At 40.1% G+C, this 16,356-nt stretch overlaps 1 protein-coding gene across 1 annotated transcript in view; it reads left to right on the forward strand.

The window, feature by feature from the left end:
* Window positions 1-993: 993 nt before the first annotated feature.
* The window catches only part of brinp3a.2 (bone morphogenetic protein/retinoic acid inducible neural-specific 3a, tandem duplicate 2), a gene marked incomplete at both ends in the record, with an annotated part of 37,801 nt that continues 22,438 nt past the window's right edge, over window positions 994-16,356 (forward strand). The window contains 2 exons of the mRNA XM_083888538.1: window positions 994-1,226; window positions 16,097-16,287. Coding sequence (XP_083744664.1) covers window positions 994-1,226; window positions 16,097-16,287 — 424 coding nt within the window. The remainder of the gene's footprint in view (window positions 1,227-16,096; window positions 16,288-16,356) is intronic.

Raw genomic sequence — 16,356 nt, forward strand, 5'->3', positions numbered from 1 at the left:
CATGATGTAAAACAGAAACACAGCAAATCCTCACATCAAAGAGCTGTTTCCGGTTCTCACTCCAGGTTTAGGGTGCAACATTTTGGCAGAGATTGAATAGGCTAAGCTGTAACTCACAATTATTTTTGAAATAAATTCATCTGTCCATTTATAGATTCATTGCTTGGTCCATACAATGTCAGAAAAACGTTGATCAGTGTAAATGATGATCTTATCGAACGTCACAAAACCAAAGTGACTCAGTTTTAATGAATTATTTGTTATGTGGAGCAAAGAAACCAGGAAAATATACACATTTAAGAAGCTAAAACAAACAGAAATCTTCTTTTAATAATGAAAAAATCTTTTCAAATTAATCGATGATCAAAATATTTGACGATTAGACGCTCTAGAATATACCACTTGTACGATTACCTTAGGTTAGATTAAAAAATAATTCCCGCTCACCAAATAGGTCACACTAAACAATACAAATTTGCAATTTAAGCATCATCAGTCGAACACTGAAGCATCGTTTTTTTGCGACAGTTAAAGATACTAATTAGGGGATGTCTGTCAAAAAGTGCAAAGTAGAAATCCATCCTTTCTGGTTTGTCTAGGCCACTGTAATTCCAGTCCTCCATTTTGTCACAATCTGCAGTCTCTAACCATTAGATGTCACTAAACATGACGCGCTGCTCCTTTAAAGTTTGATATCATTTATTTCTTCTGTAAGTCAGCAGCATTCGTGATCGACTGCCACCCTGTACTGTATATCGCTGCATCCTTAGCTGTGCTATGTGTTCTTTAGGTGTTCAGGGGGCATTCGGGTGATGCAGGTCCCCTGCTCTTCCCAGTGGAGGAGCCAGCTAACAACGAGTGGCTTGGGCTGCTGAACGCCCTTCACCACCACCACCACCACCGCCACCACCAGCAGCAGCAGCAGCGCCGCCGCCACCACCACCACCACCACCACCACCACCAGCATCCCTCCCTCGCTCCCCTCCATCTCTGATGGCTCTATGGGGAGTCATCAGCCTCAGCCTCCACTGCTGGGTGTGTTTACAGTCCGTGTTAACAGCAGCAGCGACAGCAGCAACGACAACATCCAGCCTCCCCAATGACAAGCCCGGGGGCCCCCTGGATTGGCTCCTCTCTGATAAGGGGCCCTTCCATCACTCCCAGGAGTACATTGACTTTGTGGACAAGAACCGGCTCGGCTTCTCCACCAGATACAAGATATATAGGTGAGTCATTACTGCGAGATGAAGTTCCACGCAGTTACCTCGCTGTTTCATGATTGCTTCTGCACTGTAGATTCATCAGAGTTAATTTCTTTGTGAGATCCATATGCTGCTTTAGAGGTGGGACGAACGGGCAGATATGAAGCAGTTTTTAGAGGATGAATTTGAAGATTAAGCATCACTGGTTAATGAAGGAAGATGGGAAGACTGCATGCTTTCATTAATACTGCATATGCTGGGTACATGCTGCATATTTTTGCAATAGTAAGCGGGAGGGTTGGAGGGGGGGGGGTGTAGAGAAGCCTCCTTGATTAATGTGAACCGTGAATTCCAGCAACTCCAAGGCCACACCAAATTTGTACAAATCCTCACCTGACCCTGATTAAAGTGCTCGAGTGAGAATTATATTGCTCGTGATGAAATGTACTGCAGTTAAATCAGGCGGAGTAGAATTAAATGATAGAGATGAGGAAAAGTAGGGTGGCGAACTCTGTGCTGCCTCGGCTGAATGTGCATCTATTGTTCGACAGGACAAGGTCAATGTGAGGACATCGCTGTCTTATTACATGTGATGAGGTTACAGTAGCTGCATCAGCTGTGGCTGCACTGTTTTTTTATGTATTTTTTTTTTATTACCAGTGCATGTGTGTGTTTATTGTAACATCAAAATGATGTAAGGGAAGAAAACTCCACATCCGATATTAGTGCACACAGTGGAATGAATGTGCTTTATGACAACCCGTATTCATGGCTGCTTGGTAGGCAGAGTGCATTTCCTGTCGTATGTTGTCATGCAGAACGGGATCTCCCAGCGCTCAGTGCTCACAGCATGGTCCGGCACATGCCTCCGCCGCCGATAAATGCCGTCAGTTGACCCTGCGTCGCATTCGAACACTCGCCCCGATCAGGTGGTCAACTAAAGACATGTTGATTAGAATTGGGGAATTAAAATCGATGACTTGTTGTGACAGCGCCGCAGCCTGAGCTATCGGCATACGGCCGAATTAGTGGACACGGCGCCATGAATCATATCCGTCTTCGTTGAGGAGGATGTTGTCCAGGCGTCTGGAGCTAGACGGACAGGGTTCCTGACATCTATGGATCGGCGCGAGGATGCTTTATGGCTTTAGTGATTGGTTGCTGTGTTAGAGGTCTTTAATATTTCCTTCTCTGGCAAAAGGCAGTGGTCCGTTGGAGCCGAGCTGCACGAGAGGCAAGATTAATAGTCTTATCATGTGGCCAAGTGATTAGTGAGCTCTTAGTACTTATTACTCTGCATTATCACAGAATCCCCTGAGAGGCTTCTGTCAGCTGCAGGGTTGTGTTTGAGGCCCACTAGATTACCACAATGCGGCATTGATTAATAGTGATGATATTAAAAGGAAAAACTAGCCTAAAAAGTAAATAGCCTGTAAATCTTCCTAAATTGAATTCACTTGGATTCATTCCCATTTGATTTAATAAAAGAAAAAAAAAAGAAAAGGGATCTGACAAAGACACAGGGGGATTGCAGCTGCAGTGTAGCCTCCTGTTTTGATTTTATTTTGCTCCTGTTTTGGGGAATAATAGCTCTCTGTCAACGCTGACACTGGCAGGGTGAAATGTGGTGATCATTTTTTTTTGGGAACCCACACCTGGAGCTAGCTCATAAAAAATTCAGCGGGGTTGTTTTATTGCAATATTGCAATATTCTCTCCAGGGGCCCGAGCATCCTGCTGTGTGTTACACTGTAACAGATGTCCTTGAATTTCCTCATCAGGCCCTAACTCTTGCGCTAACAAGAAAAGGAAATGATGTTGCATGGCGGTAATTCCCATGATTTGTATAAACAAGTGTATTTAGTCGCCACTCTTCGCACCAGCGGTTGACAGACACATCGGAGCGCGCTCGAACGAAGACAAAATAGAAACTAGTTATGGTTCAATTATGAAAGAATGTTTTTGTTTCACAAAGGATTCCAAAGTTTAATGTTGCAATAAAATATAAGCAACTATAGCATTTTAAAAGCTGCTGAAACCAGCGGTTCTCAAACTTTTGCCACCTGAGAACATAAGCTCTCAAGGTAACACAATTATTACTTTAAACATTAAATACAGTGGTATGAGGTGACTCTAATTACTGAATTTATTATTCTTTTTTCATACCCTGGTATACATTTCATCCCAAGTTCCACCAGAGGAATCTCTATAATTATCATCATGATAAAATGCGCCTGAGGGAAAGATGAACGATCCAGTTACTTGTGATTTGAAACTTACGGACAGACAGACTTTGTAAACGTTCACAGCAAATCATGTGCACGGGTAAAATAACACAAAACCATTTTGACAGGAAGCCGCACCGTTCAAATCCATATATATAGATGTTGTGTATATATATATATATATGTATAACCTATTTGAAGATGGTGGATAGCTGTTGTGCCCTAGGATGCAGGAACATTTGGAGTCAAGCAAACGTCCAGCATTTTACTGGATCACCAAAGAGTGTCGTGATGGGACTTGTGTAGTGATCATGTCATGTCAGCTACCAGAATCCACTGCTAATTTACTTAATCATGTTTATCTTTACATGTTTATATTGTGATGTGCAAGCGTTCTCCACAGTCGGATGAGGAAAAGGTGGTGATGTCTGAGTAATAATCATGAAAACTTTTAGGAATCACTTATATTTAGTCTCTAAAATTGCTTATGCTTATGCTTATATATATATATATATATATCTTGGTTAATCCCTGTGGAATAAAGTGTCCAGTGAACTCTGACAGATTGAAACCGGCACTGGTGCCATTTATTTTCCTGAGGTGTAAACAAACTTAGTCAATCGATGTCCATGAGCTCTATAGGCAAAACATGTATTGTTTTTTAATTATTACTCAATTTTACTCTTTTTTAACTTAATAGTCCGTTTTGAGAAATCAGCTCAAGGTTAAAATGAGACTTAAGTAAAGAAGAAGAAGAAGAAGAAAAAGAGGCTAGATTGGATGGATAGATTGAAACAAATAAGGCAATCATTCCTGGATAAGACCTCCAAAGGAACTGTGCTGAAGCTGCTGTCAACACGGTAACTGCTTTATACTTGAAACGAATGTCATCCATTAAAAGTACTGCAAAGAAAATAAAAGGAAAGAAAAGGAAGTTTTGTTTCAAGAGGCGTTAACTACAGTACAGAGGATGTCAGTGCGTTGGTAAGCTTCACTGTGCGTCAACAAAATAGTGAGTTAAAACAATAGGACTCTTAGAATTAACTGCAATTATATTATTCTATATGTGGGAGCCTGGGAGGGTATACCCAACCCTTTGAGTCTAACTGGATCAAAAAAAAGAAAGAAGCTGCTCACTGTTTGATCTAAGAGCCACTTCAAACACAATGAACAACAGCAGATTTTCCAAACCACGGGGGAGACTGCAGGTGCTCTGAAGAGTGTTGAGGTGAGTGTTTTAGACTCTCCCTCAGCGCTTCTTCAACATCCCACTGTTAGATTCTCACTCATGTTCTCTGTCTTTCGTTCCTCTCCTGAAAGTCAACTCCAAGAGGCCCCTTGTGGTAAATAGGCTGACAAAACAAAAGAAAAGTATTTTTTTTTGTTGTTGTTCCTTTTTAAAGAACAACTTCTTTACTTCTTTTTTTTTTTTTTTTTTAAACCAGACACTGTACCTTGAACAAGCGCCATTAATTGCTAATTTAGTTATTTAGTTCTTACTGGCATTCAATTTGTTCACACTGCAGGCAGCTCATGCTGCTGAGCAAAAGTTTGATTCAATAAAGTTCATAAAAGTGTGAAAAGAGCTGATGAATCCGCAGAGGAAAAGTCTCATTATTGTTTCCCGTCCTCCGTTTTTAGCCACAGTCGGTAACTCACTCAATGGCGTAGAATCAATTATCGAAATAACTTTTGGATGGATTTAGACGCGAGTTTTTACACACAAACTCATCAGTTGGGGTTTCGGTGTGTATGCGCTGTTACACCAGTAGGTAGTGCCAAGGCGCCCTAGTGCGTCATGCCAGTGTATTTATACTTTAATGAAACTACTCAACTGGATATTATGGATAAAAAAGTAGAACTTCCACATTAAAATGACACCTATTAAAAACTATTGAGAAACTGCAAACTGCACCGTAACTACACTATGATTTGTGCTGTCCGAAATGGTGATCATGGGAAATGGGTAATTTCACTTGCGCTGATTCAGGAAGCCTGTTTTTGAATATTGAGGCAAAGAATCAAACAAATGTTGATTAAAATATGTTTTACACTTTTCAAATTTAAAATTTAAAATGCAAAATCAGATTTTTTTTTTATTTTTTTTTTTACATGCATGTAAATAACTGCTAGATATTGAATGTCATTCTGGAAAAAAATGGGCACAAGCACTTACTCTGTCCCTTTTATGGTCAAAATAAGCAAAGAAAAAAAGTTTAGACGGGCATTTTGAGGCTTTAAAGGGTTAAAGAGAAGCAAATTTGTGCATAATATATAACATTTCCAACTGAAATTGAAACTAATTTTTATTGCCACCTATTCTGCACATTTTAGATAGAAACAGTATGCATATGTATTTATTTTATGTATGTGTTTTGTAACACATCTTAAATGAGATGCTGGGGGAAAAGTTCAATAAAGTTCTTTGGTCCTGACCCAAATCGTGGGATGTGTGCGTGGTTCCTGACCCAGTGTCTGGGTATGACGGATATACGACAACAGCAATAACTCATGTTTAACAAGCTGGAAACAGCAGCTGTTTGATGCACGGCTGGTTAAACTCTCTTTCCTGCAGTGTGCTCCTCTCAAACAGTGCTGTTTTTAGTGACTTTACTGAATTCTCCTTCCTCTGTCGCTCTCCCTTTCCCCCACGCTTCAGTGTCTGACATGACTCCAAACACAAGTCATGTGTGATTTCAACACAAAGCACTTGTATTCAGGAGGAAGCAAACCCTGCATGTAGCTTTATAATGAGAGTCTAGGGATTTCTGGAACCCGGGCAGGAAACACATCACTTTAAATGTACATTATTATTGCAGATTATATGTTTTACTCACTGACTGGGTAATATTTACCCTAGCACACATAGTGCCTCCTATTGATGATCTGCCACTATAATGGAAATGATTTGGTTCCCAATTCAAAATTATATTAGGTTTAACATTATGCACAAATTTGCTCCTTTCACGACATATATTGGGATGATTTGAGTCACAAATTTGGGGAAACATTGCCGTCGAGAGTAAATCTTACTGACTTACTGAAAATGCTTGCCAAGATCCCGCACTGTCTCTGCAGTCTGTCTGTTCGTGCATTTCCAAGATAGTGAGTAGCTCATATCAATAACTCAGTACACAGCCGTCGAGCAGATCCAACAGCTGTAACGTGGACAAATACATCTTGAGCTTGTGTTTGTTGTAAATGATAATTTTTGACAGTCCACTCTGGGCAGAGAGGCACATCACTTGTGCGGAAACGCGCGGGCCAGAGGTGATTGAAAGTGACAATATTATTTTCTGCTCCGGTCCTCCACATGTGCAGTCCAGATCTCGGCAAACATCCTAATAAATGCCCAATGACAGGAGAAGATGAATTACCAGAATTGCTTCTCCGAGTTACAGCGTTTCAGCCACCTCAGCAATGATGTGGTAATGAATTCACACCACGTTGCCCCTCGACTCAATTTCCTGCCTTTCTTACTGATTGAATTTGAAAGAACTTTTAACAAGTCCTCTGAACAAAATGAAAGCGAAATTGTGTGAATGTGTGTGTGTGTGTGTGTCTCCCTCTATTTTGGATATGGAAGAGCATATCCATTGCTTCCAATGCAAACACAATCTGAGCCTTCCCCCTCGGCCACCTGTCTGCTGTGAACACTGCCAGAGGGAATATGCTGCCATATTCAGCAGGGTGAAGACATGAGTGTTTACATACATTTGGCCTTATTCTCAACATATTGCATTAGATTTTTTCTTTTTTTTTTTTGTATGTGAAATATCAAGATACTGTGAAAAATAATTCCAAAAGAGATGGTTGTGACGGTTGGTGCAGTGGTAAGCACTCTTGCCTTTGCAGCAAGCAGACCCTGGTTTGAGTAGCTTTGAGTACCTTTCTGCATGGAGTTTGCATGTTCTCCTCGTGTCTGTGTGGGTTTTTTTCCAGGTTCTCTGGCTTCCTCCCACAGTCCAAAGACATGCAATATGGGGATTAGGTAAATTGGACACTTAAGGTAGTTAAGGTGTGAGAGTGAATGGTTGAATGTGGAGGATAATGCAGTAGAAAAATGGATAGATGGACAATTCCGAAAGAGGGCTATTACATAATAGCCCTATACATATTTACATGCATAACATCTGCTAAATAGCATCAAAGGTGAGTCATTGTCCGCACAAAAGGAGGCTCCTGCAGCAGACTGTTGCAGAAGTTGCAGTTTATTGTTGTAACTGTCTGAGGTGGAGCTCGTGTTAACTGATGCTACTTTATATTCAGTTACGGTCCAGCGGGTCACAACTTAGGGGTTGGGCAGCCTCCAAAGGATCACAAGATAAATCCGGAAGAGTTCTGAGATGATTAATGGTGTAGAAATGAAAGACTAAAAAAAAAATTATTCTGCTACACACACAATGTTTCACATTATATTTTCCCCAACCTTTCCTTATTTGTGAGGAATACTGGATATTTTATTAGAGCCTGTAGTCTTCAAATGTTAATATCTTGGTTTTTTTTTTGGTAGACTAGCAGAGTTAGGCATAAAAACAGATTGTGTTTTGTAAGGTAGAGTAAAAAAAAACAAAAAAACACTGAAGATGCACACTAATGTGCAGTGAAGTCAAAGTGAAATGTGATGCACTTTCCCTCTGCCTTGGTTTAAACCTGAAAGTGTGTATTTCAGAAAATGGGACCCTCTCTGACTTCTGAGAAACTCCAGCACTTGGCGATGATAGTGTCCCAAGATTTAAACTGATGAAAGTGATGTACCTTGGTGAAAAGGTGCTACGATTGATAATAATAATGACATAGCAAGTTGCGGGGAGGATTGAGGCCCCTAAAATCAACTCCGAGGTGAAACCCATTTCATTTCCTTCTCTTCCCCGCAGGATGAACCATTTGGCCTTTTGGGGGTTTAAGATAAGACAGTGCCAGCTTATCACAGCCGACGATAACTGGAGAAACGAATGACAGCAGGGATTTGTGAATAGTCTTTCTATACCTGCTTTCTGCTCTCTGTTCCTCCCTCCCTCCCCTCGCTGCCTGCATATTCCTCCTTTTCCACAGAATGTGCTGCGGTCTGGAACTAGTGCTTCCATGCTGCAAAGTGGAACTCGAGAGACACGGTGTACCATTTGAAGAGGTCATTTATTTGTACGGCATGAAATGAGGTGAAGATTAATCGCTACACTAGATGTATCTGAGCGCAAGATTAGTCAAAGGCGTTGTCTGAATACTACAGTGTCAGCAAAAAGGTCAATGGACACCACATATCCATTCAACATCATTATGTTTACTTCCTACTCTCCGCCTACAGTTTTGGTGGTAATATGTGCATTAGTGTCTTGGTTGATGATTATATAATCAAAAAACAACAACAACAACAACAACTAACAAAATAACTCATGTGCATTGGAAATCATTGCGACCCGAATGCTTTGACTTCCATGTGCATCAGTTAGAGCGTACACTTAGCATCAGTCAAACACCTGGCTGTTGGAGCTTTCCTCATTACTCCTGGTTTAATGTGATATATACCCTTTCAAAAGGCCAAACTAGCCCCATCTATCATGAGCGGGCAAGGGTGTTCCACGCGTTCTGATCAGCAGTCAAGAGGGCACGAAGAGCAATATTTGAAAGACTGGAACGGCGAAGCACTTAGTGGGAATTCACATGAGGAAAGTGCGATACTGGACTTTTTTCGTCAATAGCTGATATATCGCGCTGCTCGGGGCACATAATTACGGCACGGTTATTTTGCTAGCGATAGTAGCTGTTTCCAAGCGAACTGAGGCGATACTCATGCGCAACGTCGCTAGATAATCGCCAACATTTACCAGGGAAATGTCTAAAATCTCAATATTTTACACAGGAGTTGTGTATTTTACGACAACACTGCTGAAAGCCTGTGATCGCTACCGGCGAGCCCCGTCAGTCCAGCGACTGTGTCAGAAGGACACTGTGCTCAGGGTCTTGGAGGAAGTACTGAAATTGTTGTAATGAACTGATTGTAATGATTCAGTCAAAAACAGATGGTGCAAGCATAGGAGTCAAGGGGGTAGGAGCATTTTCAGCCTACTCCAGGGGATCTTTGAGTGTTTGCAGAGTTCCAATAATACATTTATTGGAACTCTAACACACAGATGGTTTGTTCTAATGTTCTACTGAATGAAATAGAGCAAAATGAATGCGTCCATCAAAAAACTTTCAAAATAGTTTTTTGCTTTTTGGTTATGATGTTCATATAGGGATTTTTTTTTTTTTACTGCTTTCAAACATAAAACACGTCAAGATATTGAAAAAATACGAGGCAAAACTACCAAAGTGCTGTCAAAACAGACGGCTCTTTGAGGAATATTTCTTCCGACCCTGTCTTCCTACATTCTATATGAGTAGAATGTAGTAATTATATGAGTAAATTGGGGGCGCAGAGCAAAACTTGGAAACACACTACTGTATCCTCCCAAAGACATTTCAAAGTAATCAAAACTGATCTCTTACAATTGCAGCTGCTATGTTTTTCTGAGGCTCTGTAACTGTCAGTGGGATGGAGATTTAAAATAGAATTGCACTTTTGGCCTGATATGAAAATGTCCCTTTTTTGAAAACAAACACTATCTCTCAAGTACACATTTAATTAGTTGTAGTTTTTCCTCCAGGTGGCTTGTCTTGCTTCATCTCCGATTTCCACTGCATCTAATGCGTTTTTATTAAAAACCAGACAACCATGAACAAACCGTCTTCCCTTTTCTTTCTTCCTTTTTTTTATTTCAACATTGGTAGCAAACTAAATAGGTGGCATCGTTTCACTAACTACATTTGTAATGTAGGAACCCAAAAGATCAGTTTGTACGGAAAAACACAGTATTACTTCACCACAGACAGATAGACGATGTAAAACACATGTGGGGAGTCTAATAAACTGAATCCCTTCCAGCACCCGTGGATTTACTGTACATGTCACCTGTGCCTCCAAATATGAGCTGTAGAGATTTAGATGCTATTGTATGTAGGAAAAGTACTAGTACTAGGAGTAGAAATGTTGCCGTTTCATGGCTTAAAAATACTGCATTCATTGGCCTTGTATTAGCTTCTTCAAAGAGAAAGTAAAGATAGATAAAAAATTGAGAAAAAAACTATACAATATGAGGGCAGAATTTAAGGAAGAACATCAACAAGAATTTGATTATATTTCAGCCAAACTAGTTGTTCTAAATAAGCGACAAAGCCATATATGATCCATCCATCCATGCAGCAAAGCTTTTGCAGTTTACCTGCGGTTCCTCAGTCACATTACATGTGAAATCTCTGTGGAATGTCCTGGGTCTTTCCTCGGGTTCCATCTCAGGTGGCACACTTGAGCTGCCTGAATGGTCTCAGATGGGTCCTTTAGACACAAAGGTATCGCAGCTCTACTCCGATATCCCCTCCAGACGTCTGAGCTCCTTACTCTATCCCACTTCTAAGTCGGAGCCGGGCGGCTACCCAATGGAATAAACTAATTTTGTCCACTTGTGTCTCATTATTTTGTTCGCTACCCAGAGCTCAGGACTACAGGTGAGGGTTGGAATACAAACTGAGTGGCAAATGGAAAACGTTGCCCTGCAGCTTAGCTCCCTCTTCATGACAATGGTCCAGTGATGCACCCATACTGATGCTCAAACTGCACCGTCACCCTCCTTTTCCAGACCTCGAAAGGTTTATAAGGCTCCACCTGAGGCACGAACTTACACCCGACCTGTTCAGTGCAATTCATCATTTTGCAGACAACGTGAACTTTGAGACACTGACCCCAGTTGTCCTACATCCATTCATTCATTCATTCATCGTCTACCGCTTTGTCCTCCACATGTGGGTCACTGGTGCACTACTGGTGGTAATCCCAGCTGACATAGGGCCAAATGTGGGGTACACCCTGGACAGGTCGCCAGTCCATTGCAGCCTGGGCCAAAAGAGACAAACAATCATTCACTCACACACTCGCACATCTGGGGAATTTAGATGTAAACTGCCCCATGTGCATGCCAAAACTAAGAAAACCTGCAAAAAAACAAAGCAGTAGCTCTAAAGCCCACACCGATTACACTCTTGTCTTTTCGACTGTGCCTTGAAATCCTGCAGTAAATCACAAACAGCCTTTGTATCCAGGCAAATATGAAAACAAAGGAAATCTGTTGGTATGAGTTTAAGGGCCAATTCCAATTCCTATCTTAACCCTCAATCTTAACCCTCAAACTCAACCCTTAATCTTAACTGGCCCTCAAAAAAGTGTTGAGGGTTATTTTGTCACTTAGAAATGGAACACCCCTTAAATGCAGATACGTCTTCAGACTGTGGGGGGCAGAATAACGCGAAAGCTGCGTCCAGTCTGTCAACTCCAAAAAAGAAGAAGAAGAACACATTTACGTCACGATTATTTATTACGATCCGTTTGTCAGTCAAGTTATTAGGTTGTCAGTTTGTTATAAGATGATACTCATACAAATACCACAACCACGGACATATTCAGCTGACAGTTACCACACACCACGGCTTATTGAAAAGTAAACCATAGCAAACGATCGCTTGTCCACACCGGCCGGCTATTGACAAAAGATCGTAAAATAAAAATAAATGTTACGCAACAATGACGTCAGTAATCCATAATATGGGCCTAAACTAAGATAATACAATGGTTTTCATCATTTTTATATCTCTATTAACAAAGAAAATACTTAATTTGTAGTGTACTTGTTTCGCAATCTTTGTTTTGTCAAAACACGCAATGCATTCTGGGTAGCCACCTCACTGCAGATCTGATCAGATTCATCCTTAACAAGCAAAACCATGCTATGTCCCCATGCAGCAACTCAAAGAAGGCAGGATGCAACCACATGTTGTGAAAAACACAGGCATTAACAACTACCGTATCAGCCCTGTGCTCAGATATGGTTAATGTATCTGTAAATGTATATGTGTGATTTGTGGAACGGGTTAGATGAGGAGTTAAAGGAAAGTCCATTTTAAGATGTCATGCAGAGGAAAGGGGGTTGCTGAAAGGCTGATTTATGTATTTATTGCCACTGGGTGTTTATTTAGAGTGCAAATAATTTGGTTTGTATGCAATGTTTGTGTCATAGATGAACAATGAAAGTGGAGCAGAGGAGAAATTGTTTTCTGTGTTGATAATAAATCCATTCTTGTAAATTCTAAATTAAGTGAACTGTTGCAATTTGTCATTATCACTGAAATATTAGGAGTTTCTCTTGAAACACGAGCAAACAAAGACAAAAAAAGATGTTCTGCCCTTTAAATGAGCATTTGAGAGAAGTGAAGTTATAATATTTAAAAGCTTTTTTCAACATGACCACTTTCAAAGAAGCCAAATCCAGAGAGGAAAGCTCAACCGAAACTCAGCTACAAAAAATCTGACATGTGAAATAACCAACACTCTCTGACACGCGGTGCATCTGTGTGGGCTTCCATCACTTTTGAGTGAAAAGGGATTTAGAAAAAAAAGACATTTCACACCTCTAAACCCTGGCCCATTTTGACCTTGCATATTTTTTCTATCCTTCGCTGCTTCAGTCATTCTTCAGTTTCTTTTGACTAAAAACAACAACATGTTCAGAGTAGAGTTTAACTTGTATCAATGAAACTACACAGACGTGCAGTATATTCAGAGTGTGTCTGTGTTAATAGTTTTCTATTCTTTTTTCTGTGATAATTAACTTCACTCTTGTGAGACGTCCTCAAAGCTCTTCAGTAATCTTCACAAAAGATGAAATTAGTTACTTACTTAATTTATTTTAGCTTTTCAAAAATAAATAAATATTGTTTAAATAAACATGATCATTATTATTTTGTGTAACCTAACTTGTATCACATCGTTTCAAAACAAAATAGCAAAAGTGGTGGTTTTCTGCATACACCAACAAGCATAATTGCGGACGCAGATTTATCTGTGAAAGGTGTTCCTTTGGGCTGATTTTTATCAGCCTGATAAATCACATGACTCGACTTCACTATTTTTGAAATATCCCTTTTAGCTACAGTATAATATTAATCTAATTAAATCCACCTGCTATCAGTGTGCAGCTCCCATGCCCACATTTCAGGTGAAATCCAGGTGAAATCAATCAATTGTTTGTGCAACACAGACAGACAGAAAGATGCTATATCTAGCTAGCTTTGTAGTTAGCTAGCTGCTATCAGATAGATAGATGCTATATCTAGCTAGCTATCTGCTATGAGATAGATAGATAGATAGATAGATAGATAGATAGATAGATAGATAGATAGATAGATAGATAGATAGATAGATAGATAGATAGATAGATAGATAGATAGATAGATCATGCTAGTTTTGTAGTTAGCGAGCTGCTATCACACAGATAGACAGACAGATAGATCTAGCTAGCTGCTACAAGATAGATATATGCTATATCTAGCGAGCTATCTGCTATGAGATAGATAGATAGATAGATAGATAGATAGATAGATAGATAGATAGATAGATAGATAGATAGATAGATAGATAGATAGATAGATAGATAGATAGATAGATAGATAGATAGATAGATAGATAGATAGATAGATAGATAGAATGACAGTTTGGACCCACAGTTCTTCAGAATTTTACTATTCGTAATGCTTTGACAAGCTAATGAATCAACTCATCTAATCTCAACAGTTTGCTTGAATCAGGAACTTCACAGCTCAAAATGCTCTTACTTATTTACAAAATGAAGAAAATACTGCTCACATATTGGATGCTACCAAATGCTGACAAGGGCGAGGACTGACCAGCGAGTTTATAGCTGGGAATAAATCCCCGTGGGTTGTGGCTGCTACTGGTAATTAAATTTGAGAAATATGAGCACCTTGCTTCTTTCCCATAAAATAAAATGCATTATTTTGTGATTGTCATATTTCAGTTCACGGCAATCTGTTCAAGGACTTATTTTACTTTGCAGCAGAGTTAGGAGGAAAGATCTCACGTGAAAACTCAATATCTAAGTCTAGAATTTGTAATATATTGCCAAAAGTCAGACAAACAAAAAAACCAAACAAACAAGGCTCATTTAAATGCAGAGTACACTCTCTCTGTTAAGGTGAACAAGAGCACAAAGTATCTGTATGATACTTAACATGGAAATATTCTACTTAACAGCTTGACCTTGGTTGAACAACTTCACATACTTTATAGAAAGCATTGCCAAATGCAACATCTGCTAAAAGAGATTTGCTTCAGGCAAAGGTTTTTTTACAAATATACTGCAATAACGCATGCATGAATGCTGGCTTGGTCTTTATTGATGCACACACATGAACATGCATCTCTTTAAGCTCTGCTTCAGCTCCGCTCACCACACTGCCTATGACTTATCTGTTTGTTCCTTTTTACAATGCACTGCATGTGCTGGGCTTTTTTTTTTTTACATGAAACGAGAAAGAGCGAGTAGCTTAGTAGCTGTAAGCGGGAGATATGGAAGAGGAAGAAGAGTCTTATTCTTTTTGACAGTATTCAAACCTTTAGTCAAAGTCTTCAGTTTCCCGCCATGCATACTGGCACTATAGTATTACCTTTAATCATCAATCAACGGACATGTGTGCCAGTCGTATTATAGTCCGACTCGTAGGCTGCAGGTATAAGCCTCCCATTGGCTGTGTGATTCTTCTCTAATCCTGCGAGAGTTTCTCCCTTTATTAAGGGAAATATAAAAGCTCAGAGCTGGAATCTGCGGATTGAATATGGCAGGTTTTGATAAAGAATTGGATGAAAGATTCGACTTGTATCTTTAGCATGTCGCTGTATCCTGAGCTTGGCACTGTGCATGCATAACAGGTGTGATTGGTTTAATACACAAACAAGACCTACTTTCCTTCCTCTATAGCAGAATGATAATGGGCGCAGGCAGAGAACCTTCTGAGGTGCTGACACAGCGCAGTGGAGGTCTGGCTATGTCAGACATTATAATCAATGAAGCACCAGGGATTCATATAAATCCAGCCTTTAAGCAGCACTCATGGTGGAGGTCAGACACATTAGCTGTCAGAGGTCACTGGAAGAACTTGAAAAGGCAACAAAGTGTGGCAGTCGCTTTTTTTTTCCATGCTGCTGCTGCTGCTTTCACGGTTCTTGTGACATTCTTCATTTCCCCCTACGTTGTCTAGATTCACAGCTTGAGCAATTTCTTTTTTTTTTTGTTTCTTTTCTTACCCCAACCTGTGTTTTATTCATTTTGACACACGTGTCTGTCATGATGGGGCTGTTAAGGAAAACATCTCTCAGCTGTGAAGTAGCAGCACATTTCCATCCCGGGTGACAATCATGGTTTCAAATGATTTCTTCTATTTTTTTTCCCTGTCACCAGCTTTCTGTCTTTTTTTTCTCTCATTCTCATCAGTTCACTTTCACTTCATTTCAGGCTGTGTCAGCATGGTTGAGGGATTCCTTACCATGCAAAAAAAAGAAGTCACAAAGAAATTCATCTGCATGTGTCTCTCTCCGTTTCAAACGATGAACAAATGCATTGTCACTAGATATGAGAACTAGAGAAGGCAGAAGATGCTGTATGAGCCTTTCTATCAATTATTATACATTTTCTTCCATAGAGGACTCCTTTTAACCAGTTGAATAATGAATAATGTATTTCTTTTGGTAATTTCCTTTGCTTTGCTTGTGTGTTCTCATGCGCAGGGAGTTTGGGAGATGGAAGGTGAATAATCTGGCTGTTGAACGGAGAGATTTCCTGGAGTCGCCCTTACCTCTGACGTCCGAGTTCATCAGGAACATACGACTCCTGGGCCACAGACCCACCACGCAGATGATCACGGACAACCTGATCAGGAAGTATGGCACCCACTTTCTGCTGTCAGCCACCCTGGGAGGTAAACAAGAAAAGCAAATGGTATTTTATTATTTACAGCATAGTAGTTACAACCATGTTCATAGCTCAT

The sequence above is a fragment of the Microchirus variegatus genome (genome assembly GCF_963457635.1).
Source record: "Microchirus variegatus genome assembly, chromosome: 4".
Lineage (NCBI taxonomy): Eukaryota > Metazoa > Chordata > Actinopteri > Pleuronectiformes > Soleidae > Microchirus > Microchirus variegatus.